General features: G+C 40.5%; 2 protein-coding genes across 6 annotated transcripts in view; one reads left to right on the forward strand and one right to left on the reverse strand.

Moving 5' to 3' along the window:
* Positions 1 to 16,929, reverse strand: part of WDR3 (WD repeat domain 3) — a 38,850-nt gene extending 21,921 nt beyond the window's left edge. Inside the window, exons 1-11 of one of the 2 annotated variants that reach the window (XM_070367416.1) lie at positions 16,794 to 16,929; positions 12,332 to 12,539; positions 10,331 to 10,540; positions 7,859 to 7,977; positions 6,025 to 6,103; positions 4,763 to 4,858; positions 3,730 to 3,843; positions 3,472 to 3,573; positions 2,945 to 3,042; positions 1,610 to 1,717; positions 866 to 1,096 (exon numbers count right to left, since the gene is read on the reverse strand). In XM_070367416.1, the coding sequence (XP_070223517.1) occupies positions 866 to 1,096; positions 1,610 to 1,717; positions 2,945 to 3,042; positions 3,472 to 3,573; positions 3,730 to 3,843; positions 4,763 to 4,858; positions 6,025 to 6,103; positions 7,859 to 7,977; positions 10,331 to 10,540; positions 12,332 to 12,502 (1,328 nt within the window). In that variant the 5' untranslated portion in view covers positions 12,503 to 12,539; positions 16,794 to 16,929. Of the gene's footprint in view, positions 1 to 865; positions 1,097 to 1,609; positions 1,718 to 2,944; positions 3,043 to 3,471; positions 3,574 to 3,729; positions 3,844 to 4,762; positions 4,859 to 6,024; positions 6,104 to 7,858; positions 7,978 to 10,330; positions 10,541 to 12,331; positions 12,540 to 16,563; positions 16,662 to 16,793 lie in introns of those variants that run through there. The other variant, XM_005895281.3, reaches the window with a different exon arrangement.
* The window catches only part of GDAP2 (ganglioside induced differentiation associated protein 2), a 75,380-nt gene continuing 71,280 nt past the window's right edge, over positions 16,731 to 20,830 (forward strand). Inside the window, exon 1 of one of the 4 annotated variants that reach the window (XM_070367417.1) lies at positions 16,731 to 16,897. The gene's annotated coding sequence lies outside the window, so the exon portion shown is untranslated. Of the gene's footprint in view, positions 16,898 to 17,518; positions 18,138 to 20,830 lie in introns of those variants that run through there. The other 3 variants (XM_070367419.1, XM_005895282.2, XM_070367418.1) reach the window with 3 other exon arrangements.

Consider the following 20,830-nt stretch of genomic DNA (forward strand, 5'->3'; position numbering starts at 1 on the left):
CAGATCTTTATACTGATAGGAATGACCCAACAGAGAAGGAAAATTAATGATGCAAGAGAGGGAGAGAAACTGCCAGAAGCAGATATATAGGTTGTGATTAACTTTTGGTTAGGAGCACCATCAGTCATAGGAAGAAAGATTATGTGATACAGATGCAGCTAAATTGCCAATTGTAATGGGAGCATATGAATGTTTTTGGATGATTCCATTACTTTAGCCACCTGATGCAAATAACTGACTCATTGGAAAAGACCCTGATGCTGGCAAAGATTGAAGGCAGGAGGAGAAGGGGACGACAGAGGCTAAGATGGTTGGATGGCATCACCAACTCAACGAACATGAGTTTGAGCAAGCTCTGGGAGTTGGTGATGGACAGGGAAGCCTAGCATGCTGCAGTCCATGGGGTCGCAAAAGAGTCGGACACAACTGAGCGACTGAACCGAACTGATTTCTTCAGTGAACAACGAAACAAGGTCATCAGCTTAAAAGGGCAAGAGATATGAGATGTGAGAAGTAAGGAGGTGTGAGAGTCATCTAGGAAAGTGAGGAATTAGAAATCAAGATAAAGTTACTGGAAAGCACTAAGCCTACTTGAATTTAGAGTAGGTGATATGTTTGTGTCTAACGAAGTACAGCAATAAGCTTTAGACATGGAAGAAACTTGCATTTTTTGCACCAAATCTAAAAAGGCAATTTTTCCTACTCTAAACTCCACAGGTCTACAGTCAAAATGCACTAAAAATACATTTTCAAGGGACTGTATTTAGGGCCCTAAGAAAAACTAATCATCAAGAGTACTAAAAACTAACTCAAAGGGAAGAAAACTTTACTGAGTAGAGCTACAGAAGGGCATCACTTCACAAACCTGTTCCATATCTTAATGGAATCAGCTGCTGCTGAAAGGATAGCAATATTGTCTGAGCTGAATGACAAAGTCCGCACGTCACTGCGATGACCTCCAATGGTAATTCTGTTTGTCCGGACAGGCTGAGGACCCGGCGTGGAAGCATTCAGTGAATATAATTCCACCAAGTTGTTCTGCAGCAGGAAAACCGCCTTTAACTCTCCTTGAGGAGTATGAATCAAGTCAAAGGATCTGCATGAGAAAATATTCACATATGTTCAAATGTTCCAGCAACCATCTTCATTTCAGCATTAACTTTTTTTCAGGAGAAAGGCTTTGCAATGCTCTCCACTTGTAAGTTAACAAGTGTAAAGGATTTTACTTATAAGAGTGCTCTGAATATTGGACAGTAGTCAAGTACAGACCAAGTCCAAGAAACCTGAGCTCAGACACTGGATCTGATTTGTTTCTGTGTATATTTTCTAAGTGACCTAAAATCCTTTTGGAACACGGGCTATCCATTTTTCTTTGTAATTAGCAGCAGTAAAGAACTATAAATGAAAAGATAAAAGGCTATCATAATGAAGCACAGAAGACGATGAATACGTGAGGCCATGGTGAGCAGGAGAAACCGAGTCCCACAACCATTGTGTCCAGATATAATTTGTAGCGACTGCTTACAAATAGGATGAAAAGCTGATACAACTTAGCAGGTTACTATTTCTACAACACTTCAGATACTTCAGCTACTACATTTTCACTCACTTGATTTTGGCAGAAGTTTTGATATTAGCTACCCGTTGGATTTCATCTTGCAGAGTCATTTTGACATTGACTTCAAGGTCTTCCTCCTCCTCATTGCAAGAATTTAATCTAAAGGAGAAAAGGAAAAAAAAGTATCATCCTATCACTTTTTTAGAAGTTTTGCTATTACTTGAGTCAAGTTTTGGTCCAAGACCAACAAACCGTGTGGGAAAGTCATTTAACCACATGAAATTACCATGAAAATTAAACAATGAAGTGTATGTAGAAATGCATCGTGTACCACAATGCAATTAATATAAAGTATTATTCCATCCAACAGGTACCCTTAATAAATGGATTCCAAATGCAGTAGTCCATAAAATTGCTGCGATGAGTTCATAGTTCAAACTATTCCACTGAAGTGTTTCTGATAAACTTCTCTATCTTTGGGACTTTTTAGAAAATCCATTAGCCTACACTTAGGAACTCAACCATGTCAAACAAACCAGAGGTCTCACAAGATCTGCTCTAGCAAATAAAAAATTTAAGAAAGGATGACTTTTTGAGACTTGATAAATTTCAACCACTGAGAAACTGATTTCTATAGCTATAATGACCTAATTAAGGTGATACTGTCCTAAACTTCAATTATGTAACTGTCCAACCAGTCTTCTTTCCCACAGTCCCACAGGTCAGCACCAAGCAATCCAGTCCCCTTCTGTATAGGTTGCTGTCACTGAAGATATACTGCTAGCCTCTCAGAATTAAATCCTTTAGAAAACTGAAAGTCAGTCAGTCGTGTTCGACTCTTCGAGACCCCCATGGACTATACAGTCCATGGAATTCTCTAGGCCAGATTACTGGAGTGGGTAGCCTTTCCCTTCTCCAGGAGATCTTCCCAACCCAGGGATCGAACCCAGTTCTCCCACATTGCAGGCAGATTCTTTACTAGCTGAGCCACAAGGGAAGCCCAAGAATACTGGAGTGGGAAGTCTATCCCTTCTCCAGCAGATCTTCCTGACCCAGGAATCGAACCAGGGTCTCCTGAATTGCAGGCAGACTCTTTACCAACTGAGCTATCAGGGAAGCCAAATCATTCAGAAGCTATGTTTAAATATCTGTGCTGTCTTTCTAGTTCTGTGTGGTTCTCAATGCAAGATCTACGAATATGGTAAGTTATAAAACTATACATAGAAATTACAACTTGGACTACCAGCACACCTTAAAACCTTCCCTAGCATTTAATAGTAACTGGAAACAGAGTAAATATTCCTTTAAGGAAGCCCCAATTTTTCTATCAGTACAATGTGGCCCACCCAGGGTACTTTATTAGTAGTAAATATTAAGAAAACACACTTTGCTTTCTTTTTAGCTTTCTTCATCTTCTTGTCCATTTTCTTCTGAATTTCCTCTTTGGAAAGGATACAAAACACTTCTAGCACAGAATCGGTTCCCTAGAAAAGGAAAAGGCTGATGTGAGTCCAGGAGAGGCAACTTGTTAATTCAGCTTTTTCTCTGTAAGAACATTTCTTTTTCTTCCCTATTGGTATTACCATGGACAATTTAATCTCTCTGTAATTGTCGTCTCATCTGTAAAGCGGAAATATACCACTTTCTACAGTGTTCCTCTGAAGACTAAATAAGAAGTTAATGCTTTTAAATTGTTTAGAAAAGCAGGGATTTAATCAGTGTTTGCTAATAACAACAGTGATAATAGTAATTACTATTATGCTAACAGAAGCTAGGGAGTATAGATCCACAAGGTACCACATAATGAAATCTTAAAAGGACCAAAGAAAAACTCACGTCCACACCAAATACTAAATGAGTCTCTGAAAGGAACAGCGGAGTCCTTGTTATTTTCTCCTGAGCCTGATACTCACATGGCAAGCAAGAATCCTGCCTGTCTTGTCGACTGCAAGGTTCACAACTCGGTCCCTTCCTTCCCGCATTATGGATCCAGCTTTTCTGCATGTAAGGATGCGCTGCAGAAGAAGCAAGAGAAAAGGTGAAGCTTAACAGTTACTTCTGTTAACCCCGGAAAAGACAGGATTTCAAATGCAGGCAACAAAGATCATTCCTAAAATGAATACCTTCCCAGCACTCAACTCAACTGAACATAAGAAACAAAAATGAATTACATCCTCAGGAGTTTCATCCATCTCAAGGGTACCATCCTCTGCTTCATGTGAGTCCTGTATACCAGGAGAAGATTCTTTGATTTTCTTGGGTTCTGGTTCTTCTGGGTCTTCAATCTGTTTTTATAAAAAAGGGAAAATAAAAAGTGAAATAATTAGTTCTAGGAGGTGACTCTTACCCTTAATGACTTAGAAACCTGTCTTCATGGCTACTGATAACTTCCATTTAGTGACCTCTCTGATCTCTTCGATGGCAGCACACTTACCAGAACATATTAAAAACAGACTACATCAAACACAAAACATTATTCATCATACTAGTTTTAATAACTTCCCATAGTATACGGACCATTGTTCCATAACAAAGTGAAAAAATGATGACCTCATTAATTTTAAAATCTTAGGTGAAAGATCCACCATATTCTAGAAGGAAGGATTCAAATTGGCATTACAAATTGAAAACACACTATATGAGAGGTTACATTTTCTTCTTATATAAAGAAAAGATAAACTCTAGCCTACTAATGTAGAACCCATCAGAATGGCTACTGGATACACCACCACATATCTCACCCCAATTAAACCCTGGATAAAAGGTACACGACCTTTTATCCACACAAAATCTTTGAGGATCTGAGAAAAAGTTATAGATCTTCTCAAAATATACATATTTATATAAACATACAGAAATTCTACAAAGATATTTGTTTGAGAGAAGAGGGTCACAGATATCCTGAAGTCCATCCATGGACACCCAAAGATCAAGGAATATCAATCAAGCTAAGAGCCCTATAAACTAAAACATTAACATTACCAAAAGCTGTAACCCTAAAGCTATCCTTCTTCCAAGTGCAAATGAGAATAGAAATAAAACAGAATGAAGGAAAAAAAATTGTGTGGAAGTCACAGGTTATCAGTAAGAGAAAATTCCAACACAACGTGTAAGTACTCAGTAATTACTTCTGATTCTAAATTCAACAAAACTATGAAACTGCTGAAACATGACCCTGCCCGTGATCAGAAAATCAGCAATTACCTCTTGTAGATAAGATATGTCCCAAGCCCTCAGTTCACTGTCAGAAGCCCCAGTGATGAGTCGCTTTTCTTCAGACACCAGAACCAACCCCCACACCTACAGAGCATAAACAGATTCAAATAATATGATTTAAGGGAATCCAGGATGTAGGACATGACATCCCAAAAATCTAAGTATGCTGTAGTCAAATCACTTTGGCACTGTAAAGTCTAATATTAAGGGCAACCTTTTCAAAAGACACTAAAAGAAAGCCCACTTTTAGAAAGAAAATGATCTAGGGTAGAATTGTTGTTTATGTGGTAACTAGCAGTTTCTCTGTAATTTCCTATCCTTAAATTTAGATAATGGCTGTTCAGAATAAATCCTAATTAGAAGCCACTCAAGTGATAATTTTAAATCTGGCACTTCTTTGCTTTTAGCAGTGCTTACAAATAAAAGGTGCTCATTAATATCTATCAGAGTATCATTTTTAGACTCAAACATGCATGGATAAACACTGAAAGTAACAGTATTGTTCCAAATCAACATAAAATTCTAATTTGCTTTTCCTCATTAATTCTAGGATGTGTATATTCCTCATACATTCTAGGGTGTATATACACATGCACATACATATACACATATAAATCTATATAACTGACTTATAATTAACATACATTATTAGCTAAAGGCATACAACACAGTGATTCAATTTTTATATATTCTGAAATGATCACCACAGTAAGACAAGTTACCATTCCATTGACATACAAAATTGTTGTAATATTACTGACTATGTACCCTGTATATGCATTACATCCCACAACTGGAAGTTTTTACCCCTAATTCACCTTCGCCTCTGCCTAATATGAACAAAGCACAGAGGATGCAAAGATGTAAAATATTCCCTGATCTCTATGGAACACATCTATGTTCAGGTAACTATTATAATGGCTATAATTTGCTGTTTACATGTCACCAGGCCAGGCACTATACATGCAGTATCACTATACTTCCCTACAATCATAAAGGTGGACGCTTATAATTTAAAGTGATGAAACCCATATTCATGGGTTAAAAACTAATGTAAGACCAATATTTACTAAATGCCAGAGCAGCAGTAGCAGCAGCAGAGCAGCTCTATCTGCTGTGATGGTTGGCACTTTGTCCACCATCCCAACTTCTCTCAAGACAGGATATGCCAATTATTGTTAGCAGTAAAGAAATGCTCTCTTCCTTTCTGCCTTGCCATTCTTGCCCTGGCCTCATAATCCTACACGTACCTCAGTTCGGTGGCCAACCACTGTTTTAAAACAGTGCTGGGTATCAAGGTCCCACCATTTCACCATGGTATCTTTCCCACTAAAAGAAGAAATAGGAAAAAAAATCCTATTAGAAAGAATCAAATGAACATGAAGATCAAGGACTCATTTGTTGCCTTAAAAAGACATAATACACAGCAATGATGTCTAATGTTAATATTTACCTTTCTTTTGAAAAAAGAATCCTAAGTCTCAAAACACTCCTCTTTTTTCCTGGCAAGAACTGAGTCAATGAAAAGCCATGGACTCTTCGCTGATTACAGCCACCCAACCTCCTTTCCCCTCTATAAAAGGAGAAAGCTCTTTTTCCCTTGCTGAGTGGAAATGAAATGGCAATTCTCTGCTGATCCTAAATAAATCCATTTTTGCTGGGGGCAAAGAAAAAAAGAATCCTAATTCTCTATATGGCTATTCTCAGGTAGAAAATAAAATGTTCCAAAAATAACCTTGAATTCAGAGTGCTACAGAACATAAAACTTGGGCTGTTACACATCATTTCCACAGCCATAGCATCAACATTCCTTCATCTAACTAGAAAGAGCATAGCCTCTCTTGCTCCCTTGTCTTCCAATGTTCAGCTAGTCTCCAGGTCCTGAAAATGCCTCCTCTGGGAAGTCTCTAAGCCTTGATTCCTTCCAATCCATTTCTGTACACAAACCTGAATCTAAGTCCTATTGCCTGAATTATTTTATATTTTAATAACTTATGTGGTCTCTGTCTATTCGAATCTGTTACCTCATCACATCCAATACACCACTGGCAGATAATCTCAATTTCCTAACTTTGCACCAACTCAAGATTCTCTATGAAATCAAAATCAAGCTCTTTGGCACCATTCCCCAAACCTCCCATTCACTGGCTCTTAATCTCCCTGCCAACAGGCTCTACTCTTCCTGCCTCAAATGCCTGTTCTCTGTTTCTTCACCAGTAGAAATCTACCATAATGCTGGTACCAGGATTAAAACTGGAAATATCCTAAAACCCAATTTACAAAACCTTTCCTATACAATCCTACCTCCCGGTGTCATTTCCTTTTCCTTACATCCCCTAAGCTCTCAGGTGTATGTATATTCTAGGAACTGTAGAGTCACTGCCTCGTGTTATCTGAACAAGACACACTACCACCCCTGTATCCTACCCCACAGGGACAAATCCACCATTTGGACAGCATTTTGTGCTGCTCTTCTACACCGCTTCTGGTTCTTCTGTGGTTCTTACTAATTACTGTGGTCCTTCTAAGTACTGCCTGGCAACATTTTGGATTTCAAACTTTCCTGGGTAGCCATTCCTTAGGAATGGTAACTATTACATTTAGGCTGAACTATATGAAATTGCTGGTATCTGACATATCACTTTTAACCCATACAAATGGTCCAACCTATTAGATGTTCAGGAGCCCTAAGGATGGAGTAAATAAGTCTCTTTTAAAGAGGCAGGCTAAAACAAACATTTAGTAGTCACATCTGCCCGCTGTTCCATATTCGGTTTTCCTGACTTTCTAGGGATCCAGAAAGTAGACAGTTCATGCATCTGTCAAAGAGTTATCAGGGGGAAATAATGACAAATCAGAAAAGGGAATTAAAGAATGCTATAAAGAACTCTGCATAGCACCCATGATACTGTTGGGGAGGGGAGGCAGGGGCAGAGGAAAGCAGAGAGAAGAGGCAACTAGCAAATAAGCTTGAGTGTAGCGTGAAGAAACGAGTAAGGAATCAAGCAAATTCCTTCTGTGAAAGCCTCACTGTCAATTCACCTAGAAAAAGAACTGGACACGAAACTGTTTCCACTACTTTACCTTGTAACCAGCAGGTTCTTTTCTCGTAGAAACAATGCTTGTGTGATGGCGTCCTTGTGTCCCTTTAGACGGTAGAGGCCACTTTCATTGATCACATCCCATACGATAATATCCGTGTCCTAAAGGAATCAAATCATATAGAAGAACTTTATCACATAAGGCCTAACTTGACAAAAAACAGGGTGTAATATTCTTATTAGAAAGTTGATATGTAGTTCTTATAGAAAACTTGGAAAGCACACAGAACAATAGAGAAGAAACAAACACCAGCTGATTTCACCACCCAGACGTGATCAACATAGATATTTTGTGTACACTGCTCCAGTCTTCATGTGTACATACATGCTGTTAACTGAGATCATGCTATTACTATCATTTTAGAACCTTCTTTTTCTCCTTTAATATATTTCTCTATTTCCACGTCATTACAGACTCTTCTCATTTTTAACACTCATGTGGTAACCAACCTTAAGGATATATCATTATTTTAAATTTTTTTCTATTTCAGCCGTTTAGGTAGTTACCAATTTCTGCTATTATAAATATGTGGAAACGACCATTCTTGTACATCAATCTTTTATATATCTCTGATCAGAATAAAGACTAAAAAGGGACATTCTTGGGTTAAAAGGTATTTTTTCTATTTTAATACCTTTAAATAGAATAATAATTTTAATGGAATTTAATCTGAAATTCAGGGTGATCTCCAGAAAGGTTGCACCAGTCTAAAGGTCCACAGGAGCTGTGTGTGACAAGACCAGTTTTCTCATCCCTTCAGCACTGGGTATTATCAGTTGCTCAAAAACCACTGCCAATTTCACAAGTTGAAAGGCTACCTCAGTGTTTGATTTGCATTTCTGAATACCAATGAGAAATTCTGCACATCCTCTATGGTGATTACTGGCCTTTCTGTACCTCCTGCGAACTGTCAAGTCATGTCTTTCATCTTCCTTTGGGTCTTATTTACTTGTTGTTATTAAGACATGATATTAATATTTGCCTTTTATTCTAGAACTATTAAATACTTTCCCTTTTTCATTGTCCTTTATTTTTTCCAGTTTTACTTAAAAATGATTGACATATATGACTGTATAAGTTTAAGGCATATAGCATGATGGTTTAGTTTACATATATTGTGAAATGATTACCATAATAGGTTCAGCTAACACCCATCTTCTCATTTAGATCCATTAAAAAGAGAAAAAATTTCTCGACGTGATATAAACTCTTAGGATTTACTCTTAACAACTTTCTTATATTGTTTTAATGTTTTAAAATACATTGTAAATATTCAAATATTAAGCATTCAAAATTTCCTTTCTAATTTATTTCCTTACCCATAGGCTTGAAGTCTTTATCAGATTGATATCAGATATTTTATCACCTTGATATCAGATATTTATTTATGTATCTTCTAGTTTACTTAAAACACCATGATTTAAGTCTTTGAGAATTTTTTTGGTACATGGCATGAGGTAAAGTTTTAACTTAAAATTCACCCCACATGGTGAGCCAATTGTTTAAGTATTACTTCAGAAGTAATCCATCATTGTTCTACTCAAAAATGTCACCTTTAAAGTAATTAGGAAATATATATACATATATATACACACACACACTAACTAGGTATATCAAGTGGATATGTTTCTTGTATTCCCATTTGGTTGCAATAATCTGACTATTTTGTATTAATGCCAGCTTGATATAACATATTATAAATTGTGACTTCATAACGCATTCTAATACTTGAAACCTCTTAAAAAAATCCAGCCCTGAAAAAGAATCAGAAACCCTTTTATTAATTTTTCCCAAAACTCTGCTGTTTATATTCATTTGTTTTTACACATGTGCTTTTAAATGATTTGGTCATGTTAAAAAAAAAAATCTTTGGTATATTTAATCCGTTTTATCTATATAAACTAATTAGAACATAGGAGTATCATCTCAACACTTCGTCTTGCCATTCAAGAACATGGCTTGTGTCTCTACTCATTCAAGTCTTTGTAACATTCTTCAGTAAAGTTTCACAATATTTTTGAGTCCATTATTTAACACACAATTGTAAATGGAATCATTTACATTCTATTTTCTAACTGATGACTGAGGTATAGGAAAGTGAGATATTTTACCAAATGAATGGCCAAGAAGCATCCTCTGCCTTTCCAATGCTTCCTCCACCCACTTGTGTACTGTTTTGGGTAGGCAAATGTACAACAATGTCACATGGTAATTATCATGGACAGCCTCATCCTGTTTCCATATTTTACAGGCTTTACTCAGAGAATCTGACAGGAAACAAAACGGACCACCCAATTCAAATCCATCCTTCTCACTCTATACTACCACTGATACTATTTTGTACACAGAGTGCCCTGTTTCAGCCAACAATTTTTGTGAACAACCTGCTTCAGCTTGTTCAGTCTTATGCTCCTTTGCCAGATCAAAGTCAAGACACCTAATTCAAGGTCTCACCTTGGATCCAGAAGCCAGCCTGCCTCCTAGCTGATCATACTTCAAGGATGTGATGGCTGCTTTATGTCCATTGAAGGTCACATTTCCTTCTCCACTCAGGAGACTGAAGATTCGGATAGATCCATCCTCATAACCAACAGCTAAGTGCAGCCCATCTGGGGAGGGGCACAAGCAAGTGACTTCATGTTTAAGCCCCTGAAGGATGAGGATCTGAAATAATAAAAATTGAAAATAACGTAGAGGAGTTAAGCATGTCATCAAGGAAAAAGTGTGGGACTGTCAGGCACAGTAAAATTAAAAGCATCAATAATTCCAAATTGCTCTTCTGAATAATAACGGAACTCTGCATTCTGTCTCAAGTTCTTTAATATAGAAACTACTATTTGCACTGGGTAATGAAACATTCAAGAAAAGGTAAAGCTATACTACACTATTTCTCCAAAGCTTTACATTAGTATCGATCAGAGCAGATCAGATCAGTCACTCAGTCGTGTCCGACTCTTTGCGACCCCATGAATCGCGGCACACCAGGCCTCCCTGTCCATCACCAACTCCGGGAGTTCACTGAGACTCACGTCCATCAAGTCAGTGATGCCATCCAGCCATCTCATCCTCTGTCATCCCCTTCTCCTCCTGCCCCCAATCCCTCCCAGCATCAGAGTCTTTTCTAATGAGTCAACTCTTCTCATGAGGTGGCCAAAGTACTGGAGTTTCAGCTTTAGCATCATTCCCTCCAAAGAAATCCCAGGGCTGATCTCCTTCAGAATGGACTGGTTGGATCTCCTTGCAGTCCAAGGGACTCTCAAGAGTCTTCTCCAACACCACAGTTAAAAAGCATCAATTCTTCGGCGCTCAGCGTTCTTCACAGTCCAACTCTCACATCCATACATGACCACAGGAAAAACCATAGCCTTGACTAGACGAACCTTTGTTGGCAAAGTAATGTCTCTGCTTTTGAATATGCTATCTAGGTTGGTCATAACTTTCCTTATACACGCCAAAATTTCCCAGGCAAAGGAATAAATTCCTAAGTCCTTGTTCTATGTCAACACCAAATGACTTTCCAGAAAGGCTTATGAACACATCCTTGCTTTAAGTGAGCCCCATCTCAGAAACCAATGTGCATGGCACTAGAGTGCTCCAGTGGTTTATCCCCAAGGGACTTTGAGGGACAATAAGTATTAACCTCTTGGGAGTCACAAAGAGAGTGGACAAGATCAAAATGCCTGTATTTGGTTTGGCAGAAGTGGTAGGCTTAGGAATTCAGAGTTATACAAAATATCAAAGGCTAGTTTAACAACCCTTTGGCCTCATCTGCATAAGATTCAGTCAACATATTCCTTTTAAATGCCTAATATTCTGTAACTGAGCTTCCCTGATGGCTCAGGGGTAAAGAATCTGCCTGCAATGAAGGAGATGCAAGTTCAATCCCTGGGTTGGGACGATCCCCTAGAGAAGGAAGTGGCAACCCATTCCAGTATTCTTCCCTGGAAAATCCCATGGACAGAGGAACCTGGCAAGCTACAGTCTATGGAGTTGCAAAAGAGTCAGACACGACTTAGCGACTAAAACAACTATAACAACTCCACAATTAGTTCTGAGGGCAAGTATAAGTTGAAAAGTGGAGAACTGGCAGAGGAAAAACAATGAATAAAAATGGAAAACAATGCTGGGAATAATGATTACAAATAATTACCTGTAAACATCACTACAAAGAAATACCTAAAAGATAAGCCCCTATTTGGTTATGCTTTTCAGAGTTTAGTGTAGAAGAACACAATAGAATCTTTTCCACTGTGTGAAAACACAAAAGAATCTTTTCTATCGTGTTCTATTTCACAATACAATACTTGGCTATCCAGATCCAAAGATTTAAAAAAACAATTTCTAGAGGCACACACAGTAAAGAAAAAAATCTGTGAATAAGACAGACCTCTCCCACTTCTGCCTCCACCCTCAAATACCCATAAATAGTATGAACCTGGATGACTGCTGGCTTACCTTCTCTCCTTTCCGTAAGTCCCAGATGAAAACGTGTTCACAGGCTGGTACTGCCACATAGCGTCCTTTTTCACCACGAAGTGTCACGAAGACAATGTTACCTTTTTGGCTGCCAATAAGGCCAAAGACTGCACTGGCAACATAGCGCAGGTACTGCTTGGTGAGCCCCATGTTTTAACATCTGATACCGCAAGTGAGGCAGCTGCACCTACAAACAAAGAAGACTCAGTACTTCAGGCACTTCGGTTCTGCTGAGTTGGTGAACACCAGCTATTCATCATGTGCTTCAAAGTCTTTGACCCCGTGGCTGCTAAACCTTCATTTACTCTGAATATACCACTGACATAAAATACCTGAACGGCTTCATTTTTTATTCACGGGGTGACTCAACATGTCATCTCTCATTCCTCAAGTTTCAAACTGGTAACACTGCATGCCCACCTCACAAATATCTGACAGGTGTTAAGGCTTGATGCACCTGAACAATTTGCTTCTGACCCCTAGTTCAACTACCAAAGATTTTAAACTGAGATTGACAGTCCCAGACTGAAAATATTTATTAATGAGCATTTATTGTGAACCTACTAATAATTAGACAGGCACTAATCTAGATGCTAGCAATATGGTCTTGAGCAAAACAAAAATGCCTCATCTTGTGTCACTTATCTTTGAGCGCAGCAGCTCTCAAACTCCAGAATGTATCTAAATCACCCAAGTGGTTATGAAAACAGATAGTAGGAACCACCTCCCTCACCTCCCTAGTGTCTATTTCTGATTCAGTAGGTCTGGGGTGGAGCCCAAGATTTTTCAAGTCTAACAAGTTCCCAGGTGACGCTGCTGCAGTTCCTCATTTTCAGAAGTACTATATAACATGTGTAGGTTGATCCTTGATTTCCAAATCAGGGCAGCCACCTTCCCTTGGAACAAAAAAATAATACAAATTGCACACTATTTTTGACAGATTTCATCGTTCCTGTGTGACTGAGTAGGACACTACGTGTGTGCTGCGTGCTAGCTGCTCAGTCATGTCCGACTCTTTGCAACCCCACGGACTGTAGCCTGCCAGGCTTCTCTGTCCATGGGGATTCTCCAGGCAAGAATACTGAAGTGGATTGCCATGCCCTCCTTCAGGGGATCATCCCAACCCAACGATCAAACCCAGGTCTCCCACAATGCATGTGGATTCTTTATGGACTGAGCCACCAGAGAAGACTGAAATTGTCAAGTCAGACAACACTCCCCTCCATCTGCCTACTGTTTATAGAAAAACTTTAGTCTCCTAAAGTTCCCTGAGTTCCAAAGAGCAAATTTAATCAAAAGTGAGAAAATGCAAAAACAAAGAAATTAATCAAGACAAAGTATTAATAATTTAGCCATTAAACAAAATCACGGGCCTTTAGTTTCCTCTCAAGGGCTATACAGATGATACTGAGTCATATCCTTGAGCTATTTTTCAGATATTGATATCCCCACCAGGAGGAAGAAGTTAACTGCATGCTGACCACCAGCACTTACACCCCAAACTGGCTGGACCAGGTTGATGGTGTTGACTCCCAATTACCATGTCCACCAGCTGATTACACATCCCACCTCCTCTCCCTCATTTTGTCTTTAAAAACCTTTCCCTGAAAGCCAATTGTGTGTGTGTATATGTGTGTGTGTGTGTGTGTGTGTGTATGTATGTGTGTGTGCGTGCGCGCGCACACACAGATCACCTCCCCTGGCCCCCCACCCCCACCCCCTCCCACCCCACCACACATTCTCCTTGTTTGGGCTCGCAATATAAATGTTGCACTCTCCCTCACCACAACCCCATGTCAGGAGATTAGCTTGAGTGCTCACAGGTGAGCGATCAAAGTTTGGTGTGGTAACAACTGCACTAAATCAAATTCACTGGAAACACTTGATTATGGAGGAAACAGACAACAGGGAAAGGAGATAACAAGCTTGTCTACTGTTTGGAAATGTGAAAAGTAGTCCCTGAAACACCTGTGCAACTGAAACCCACAATACTAAACAGTTTTTCAGAGCTATTTTTTTGTTGGTGGTGGTGGTTCAGTTTGGTTTAATGCTACAGGGTGTCTCTTTCAGAGTACAACCTCTTGTTTTAGTCTACTTTAACAGGGAAATATTCAATGTTTTTGCTAATATTCCTCTTCAATGATATTTTAATGACCACCCACTGGCTTCATTTTTCTTCTAGGAACCAACATAAAGGCAGTTAAAAATGAAGGAAAGATAATATTAACATGGCAATAATGCTCTTAACCTAGGCCATTTGATCAATTCTTTCCCAATTCGTCTTATTCTCCTGGCCCCAGCCCCTTAACTGTAATTGTTTCTTAGTAGTCTCTGGCCAGCCACCACAGTATTTTCCCTGGAGACTTCATATAGCATGCCTAGGCCCAGAGACTCCGGCATCTCTATTTCCAGTTCTGCCCACAGACAAATATTAACTACAGAGCTCTGAGAACTTATCAGACATCTCCATCCAAATACCTTCCAGTGTCACATTTAGTATGTATAAAAACAAACCTAACTTGCTTCCTGAACCCTATTAATTTCTTTTCTGACTCTGCGACACTCAACTCTCCAAGCCATTTAGGAGCAAAACTTTGTAGTAACCTGTGGCTCGTTAATAATATTATTTAAGCAACCAATACTTTAAGAGTGCTTACTATCTGGTAACTAATACATAAAATGTATATAACTGAGTAAACATGCAGATAATTACATATAGTAGTTGAGTTATTTAAGTGGATTAATACATGTAAAGTGAAAGTCACTTAGTTGTGTCTGACTTTTTGTGACCCCCATGGATGATACAGTCCATGGAATTCTCCGCCAGAATACTGGAGTGGGTTGACTTTCCCGTCTCCAGGGGACCTTCCCAAACCAGGGATCGAACCCAGGTCTCCCTCATTGCAGGCGGATTCTTTACCAGCTGAGCCACAAGAGAAGCCGGAGAAAACCAGAGTGGGTAGCCTATCCCTTCTCCAGGGGATTTCCCAACCCAGGAATCAAACCAGGGTCTCCTGCATTGCAGGCAGATTCTTTACCAACTGAGTAAAGGCTATCAGCGAAGCCCTAATACATGTAAAGCACTTTTAAAAGTCCTTCACAATTACCTTGCACAGTACTATTCTTACCCCATTTTACTGACAAGGCATCTAGCCAGAGAGATGCGAAGTAGCTAGCCCAACATCATTCGGTTCATTTTAAATGCCAAAGCCAGGTTAGAATCCAAATTCCAACAAATTTCTTCTTTTAACCACTAAACTACTTCTCTTTGCCTGTGTCCTCTCTCTTCAGAAACTTGTTTCTCTGAAGTAGGATCCTTTCCCTCTTTCCACTTCTGTTTCAGCTCTTTATCACTGGGTTCCTGCACTAATTTTCTATGTAGCACTCCCACCTCCATGCTTTTCATTCTTTCCTTTTTAAAAGTCATTAATACTACCTGACTAATCTTTCCAAACATGCTGTTCTACCCCGAAGCCCTTTAAGGGCCAAACCACAGTTCCCAAGAATTCATCCTACCTATTCCTCTTTACATCTCGCATAACCTTGTCTGTCAGGCTAGTTGGTGTCCCTCCTTGTCCTGTTACCCTGCCTTCCTTCACACTGTACTTAGAATAACGTGCATTCTCCCGTTTACCTAAGTGTTTTCCTCTGAGACCCACCTCCTTCGAGGCTAAAGTCTTTGTATTGTATCAATACTTCCACGATCTTTCATACAACTTAGTACTGGTCACTTGTGTCTCACACGCATATATTTCTACTCTTTTGGGAAAAAGTTCACAACTTAACCTTTCTCTATGCTCCTTTCTCCCTGCTTCCTAACCCATAGTACCCTAAAACATGCTTCTATGATGCGCTGCAAGGCTGGACCGCGGTAACAGACCTGTCAGACGTCTAAAAACCAAGTCTTCAGACAGGAGAGGCTGAGGTGGGGTTCCGGACACCCACCACGCTGCCAGAGCATCTTTAAGCGAGCCCTGCAGGTGCCGGTCAACTCGCTCCACATCTCACCGATGAACCTCGGGCGTTCGTCCGCGCCCTCCCAGGACGGCGGTGGGGCACTCATAGAAATTCAGGTGCTCCTCCACCCTCAAGACCGGCCCCAAATCCCCCTGCTTCGTCTGCTGCTAGGACCACGAAGGCCTCTGCCGGGACCAGACAAATCCAAGGAGCCGAGCAGAGGCGTTCGACCGCAGCGCACCTACGGTACCTACCTGGGCCTCCACGCGGCTCGGAGCAGATTAAACCCGCCCACCGAACGCACCCCTTCCGGGTCCGCTCACGGACCCTCTTCCGCCCAACGTTCCCTTTGCCTTCTGGGGGAAATGACGTAAAAGCCGGGCTCCGATTCGTGAGCACCAGCCGGGAGCGGAAGGCGGTGTTTCGCAGCTCACGGCTCCTGCAGCTGGTCATTCCAGCCTCTTGGGACTTTGGCTCGTCTTACCTGCCTAACGCCTGGCAAGGGCTGTCCGGCGATGCAGCTCGGCCACTGTCCACGAGGAACTTAGCCCGTCACGCCTGCCGCCCGGATGGAACCACCGGAATGCTGTGAGAGGCGGGACGGAGGCCGGGAGGAAAGGCGGGGCGGAGCGGGCCGGGGTCGCTGCGGGCGGCGGGAGGCGCGCGGGACTTGGCCCCGGCTGTGGGAGCGGGAGAAGGCTGGTTCTGTCCGTTCTCAGCAAAAAAGAGCCTGGTGCTTCTTTTGCTGCTGTTGCTCGGGTTCCTCTCGCCCGAGGCGCTGTCAGGGACAAGTTACCCACCAGAAGATAAAGGGTAGGCAGAGTCGGGCACGAGGAACTGTGCTGCTGTTGCCCTCGGGGAGACGCGCGCCCTGGGGTGCAGATGAAACTGGGCGGCCGGGTGCCCTGCTGGCTGTAGCCCCAGAGTCGAGTCTGTGTGGTCGCCCGTGTGGACTGGGCGTTCCACGAATCGAAAGCGGCTCGAATCAGGGCTGAGTAGGCACCGAGCCCAGGATGCTGAGTTGTCTGGATCCCCGCAGTCCCTGGAGTGACATTGGTCTGGCTTTCGGTTTCCGCTCCCTGGCCGCAGGAGGGGGAAGTGACCAGCGCTGACTCCTCCTTGTTTGATAATTGAGGCTTTAGGTGCTCTGTTACCAAGTGGGAATTAGTTTTTCTCTCTTGTAGTTCCGTCCGATTTATTCTTGGGCTGCCTAGAAGTGTTCTGCACAGGAATGAGTTCTGATGTTTGTAGCTGTGGAAAATTAGAGTTAACATAGAGCTATATAAAATAAGACTGTCCTTCACTTACTGTACAGGATAGCTTCAGCCAGCCTCGAAATTAGACTTTTACCTATATTATCTGATTTTCTTCAGGCGTCTCTTGAGTTTTTAAGACATGATCACCTAGTCTGCTGTATTCAAGATAATTGCCATAGTAAAGAATGGATATGATCAGGCTGTAAATAGATGTAAAAGTGTAGGTGTTTGAAAGAAGCTTACTGTGGGTTGGATGAATGAGGAGGGAAGTAATTGTAGCAATAGACTATTATTTCAGTAAGTTTGATGAGGAATGGAGCCTTTAGGTGAACGTATATGGGAACCTGGGCTTCCCAGGTGGCACTAGTGGTAAAGAACCCGCCTGCCAGTGCAGGAGACTTAAGAGAAGTGGGTTGGATCCCTGGGTGGTGAAGATCCCCTGGAGAAGGAAATGGCAACCCACTCCAGTGTTCTTGCCTGGAGAATCCGCATGGTCAGAGAAGCCTGGTGGGCTCCAGTCCATGGGGTCACAATGAGGCGAACACGACTGAAGCGACCTAGGACGGATGGAGGTATGGTTAATATGTCTTAAGGTGATGTGCATTATATCACATCCATGAAAATGTGTGTATTTATATATATGAAAAATAAATGTGCTTCACTAGTCTAGATTCAGTCTCGATGATACCCTTTGGATTATCTGATTCTAAGAAATCTATTTTACAGTTGTAAATACTAAATAATTTGTCTATAGACATGGAAATGTCTCTTAAATGTTCGATTTTGCCTCATATACTTTGGGTTCAGTATTCTTGATCTATTAATGTGCCTGATTTATGGGCCTCCCTTTATCAGCCATCTGGCAGGTTCCTTTGTGAGTTAAAATATTAAACCATGTTCATTTTTGTATTTGAATGAGTCATGATTTTCTGTCTTAAAAATTAATGTTATTAAATATGGGGAGGGACAACCACAAATAGAAAAAATAATTTTAATAAAAGTTGTTTTAAGATCAACTATGAATGAGTGCTAAGATAATGCATCTTATAAATTCCCAATACACTACTTCAAGAGCATAAACTTAGTTTTCAAAGTTTCAGAATTGCTCAATGTATTAATATTGTAATTGAAACATAGTAAAGTTCTTTTAATATAAAGTTGGTAGTACGAACTCACCATTGGAGCTTGTGCTTTGGCTGGTTTTGAATGATGGTGTTAGATTTGACCTGGGTCACTGACAGAGCTTAGAATTATACTGTATTTATTGTTGACATAATTTGACTGCTTCCATTTGTTCTTTTGTCTAAAAAAGTCATTCTTTCTATTTGCATAGAATGATTCTTAAATATAATAGATTTGGTGTTAGGGTAGGGGTATTGTGCAGAAGTATCTAATGTATCCTGAAATTTAAAATATTGAAATACAAAGACATAAAGAATGGTAAACTTATAATTTATGTAAAAACAGTGAAATAGAGCTGGTAATTAGTGGAGATCAAAAGCACAGACCAGCAACTCTGTACTTTTATACAGGCCTGTCTAATCAATGTAAGCATTTTGAAGAACAAGAAGACAGATTTGGAGTTCTTTTCTCTTTTAAATGATATAGTTTTCTCCTTATTCAGGCAAAACATCGGGTTTTTTTGAGACAGTGATCTAAGATGTTCTGCCTGATTCTGCACTGTCTTGAACATTAAAAATTTGATCTCTCTAGACAATCCGGTTATTCTTATAAAGCACTATTTAGAGGACTTCTTAAACTAGAAGATGACAAGGTTTTGAGAAAAAAGACAAGCTACACTGTAATAAGAACTATTTATACTCATTACAAATTTGAATTATAAAAGATACATTGTGAGTTCTCTTTATCCTGTCTAGGCAGGTACAATGGCACCCCACTCCAGCACTCTTGCCTGGAAAATCTCATGGAGGAGCCTGGTGGGCCGCAGTCTATGGGGTCGATAAGAGTCGGACACGACTGAGCGACTTCACTTCACTTTTCCTTTTCATGCATTGGAGAAGGAAATGGCAACCCACTCCAGTGTTCTTGCCTGGAGAATCCCAGGGATGGGGAAGCCTTGTGGGCTGCCGTCTATGGGGTCGCACAGAGTCGGACACGACTGAAGCGACTTAGCAGCAGCAAGCAGGTACTGAAGACAACCCTTAAGATAGTATGGCTAAGGAAGTAGGTCTGATTCTGGAATCTTCTGTTTGTTCTAGGTAAACTTTCAGATTCTGGGACATAAAAGTCTTGCTTCAGGAGCCTTTTTACTAAGGTTTTGTGTTTGCTTATGAACCTGTTTAAAATACAGAAATGATCAATTGATTTTCAGTAGAAAGTCCCCCTCTTCTTTAATGCTTTCCAAAATTCTGTATGTGTGTGTGTGCTCAGTAATGTCTGACTCTTTGAGACACTATAGACTGTAGCCCACCAGGCTCCTCTGTCCATGGAATTTTCCAGGCAAGAATACTAGAGTGGGTTGCCATTTCCTACTCCAGGGGATCTTCCTGACCCAGGGATCAAACCTGTGTCTCCTGCACTGGCACATGGATTCTTTACCACTGCGCCAGCTGGGAAGCCCTCTGAAGTTCTGTATACAGCTATAGATTGTTTTAGCCTTTCTCTCCTCTTTCCATCACCTGAGCACTCTGTATTCTTTTATCAGTGGGATTACTAATTGAGTCTGGAAAACCCCTCAGATTTATTTCCAGATCAGTGCTTGTATGAGCTCATGTACTCACAGTTTGGTAAAAGGGTGTTTATCTTTCTCAAAGGGGTCTATGATCCCAAGAATGTTAAGAACCCCTGTTCCTGAAGGATCAGGGATCAGTTTGTCCTGACTAGCTTGGCTTTGCTGCTTCCATTTGCTTTATTGCCAAGGTGTGTGTGGTGAGGGAAGGGGGGATTTAAATCTCTTTTTAATGAGAAAAATATGTTTCTGTTTAGAGACGGAACTGAAAAAGAATTCACCCTTTGTTAAATACCATGATACTTTCATATAATGCCATTAAACTTTGCCCTACAGTAAGAGCTCTGAATATTTCTTACTACTTGTTTATATTATACTGACAAGATGTGGTTGGAGATATAGGAGAACCACCAAAGTGTACTATCAAAGAAGATAATAGAGTTTCAAGAAGGGAATAATAAATAGCAGGTGCAGCTAAAATTTAATTAGCTCTTGAACTTGACATTTGGAGAATTATTGTTGACCTTGAAGAAGCAGGTTTAGTGTTACAAAGATGGAAGCAGAACTGCAGTGGGT

Source organism: Bos mutus, chromosome 3 (assembly GCF_027580195.1).
Source record: "Bos mutus isolate GX-2022 chromosome 3, NWIPB_WYAK_1.1, whole genome shotgun sequence".
NCBI classification, from domain to species: domain Eukaryota; kingdom Metazoa; phylum Chordata; class Mammalia; order Artiodactyla; family Bovidae; genus Bos; species Bos mutus.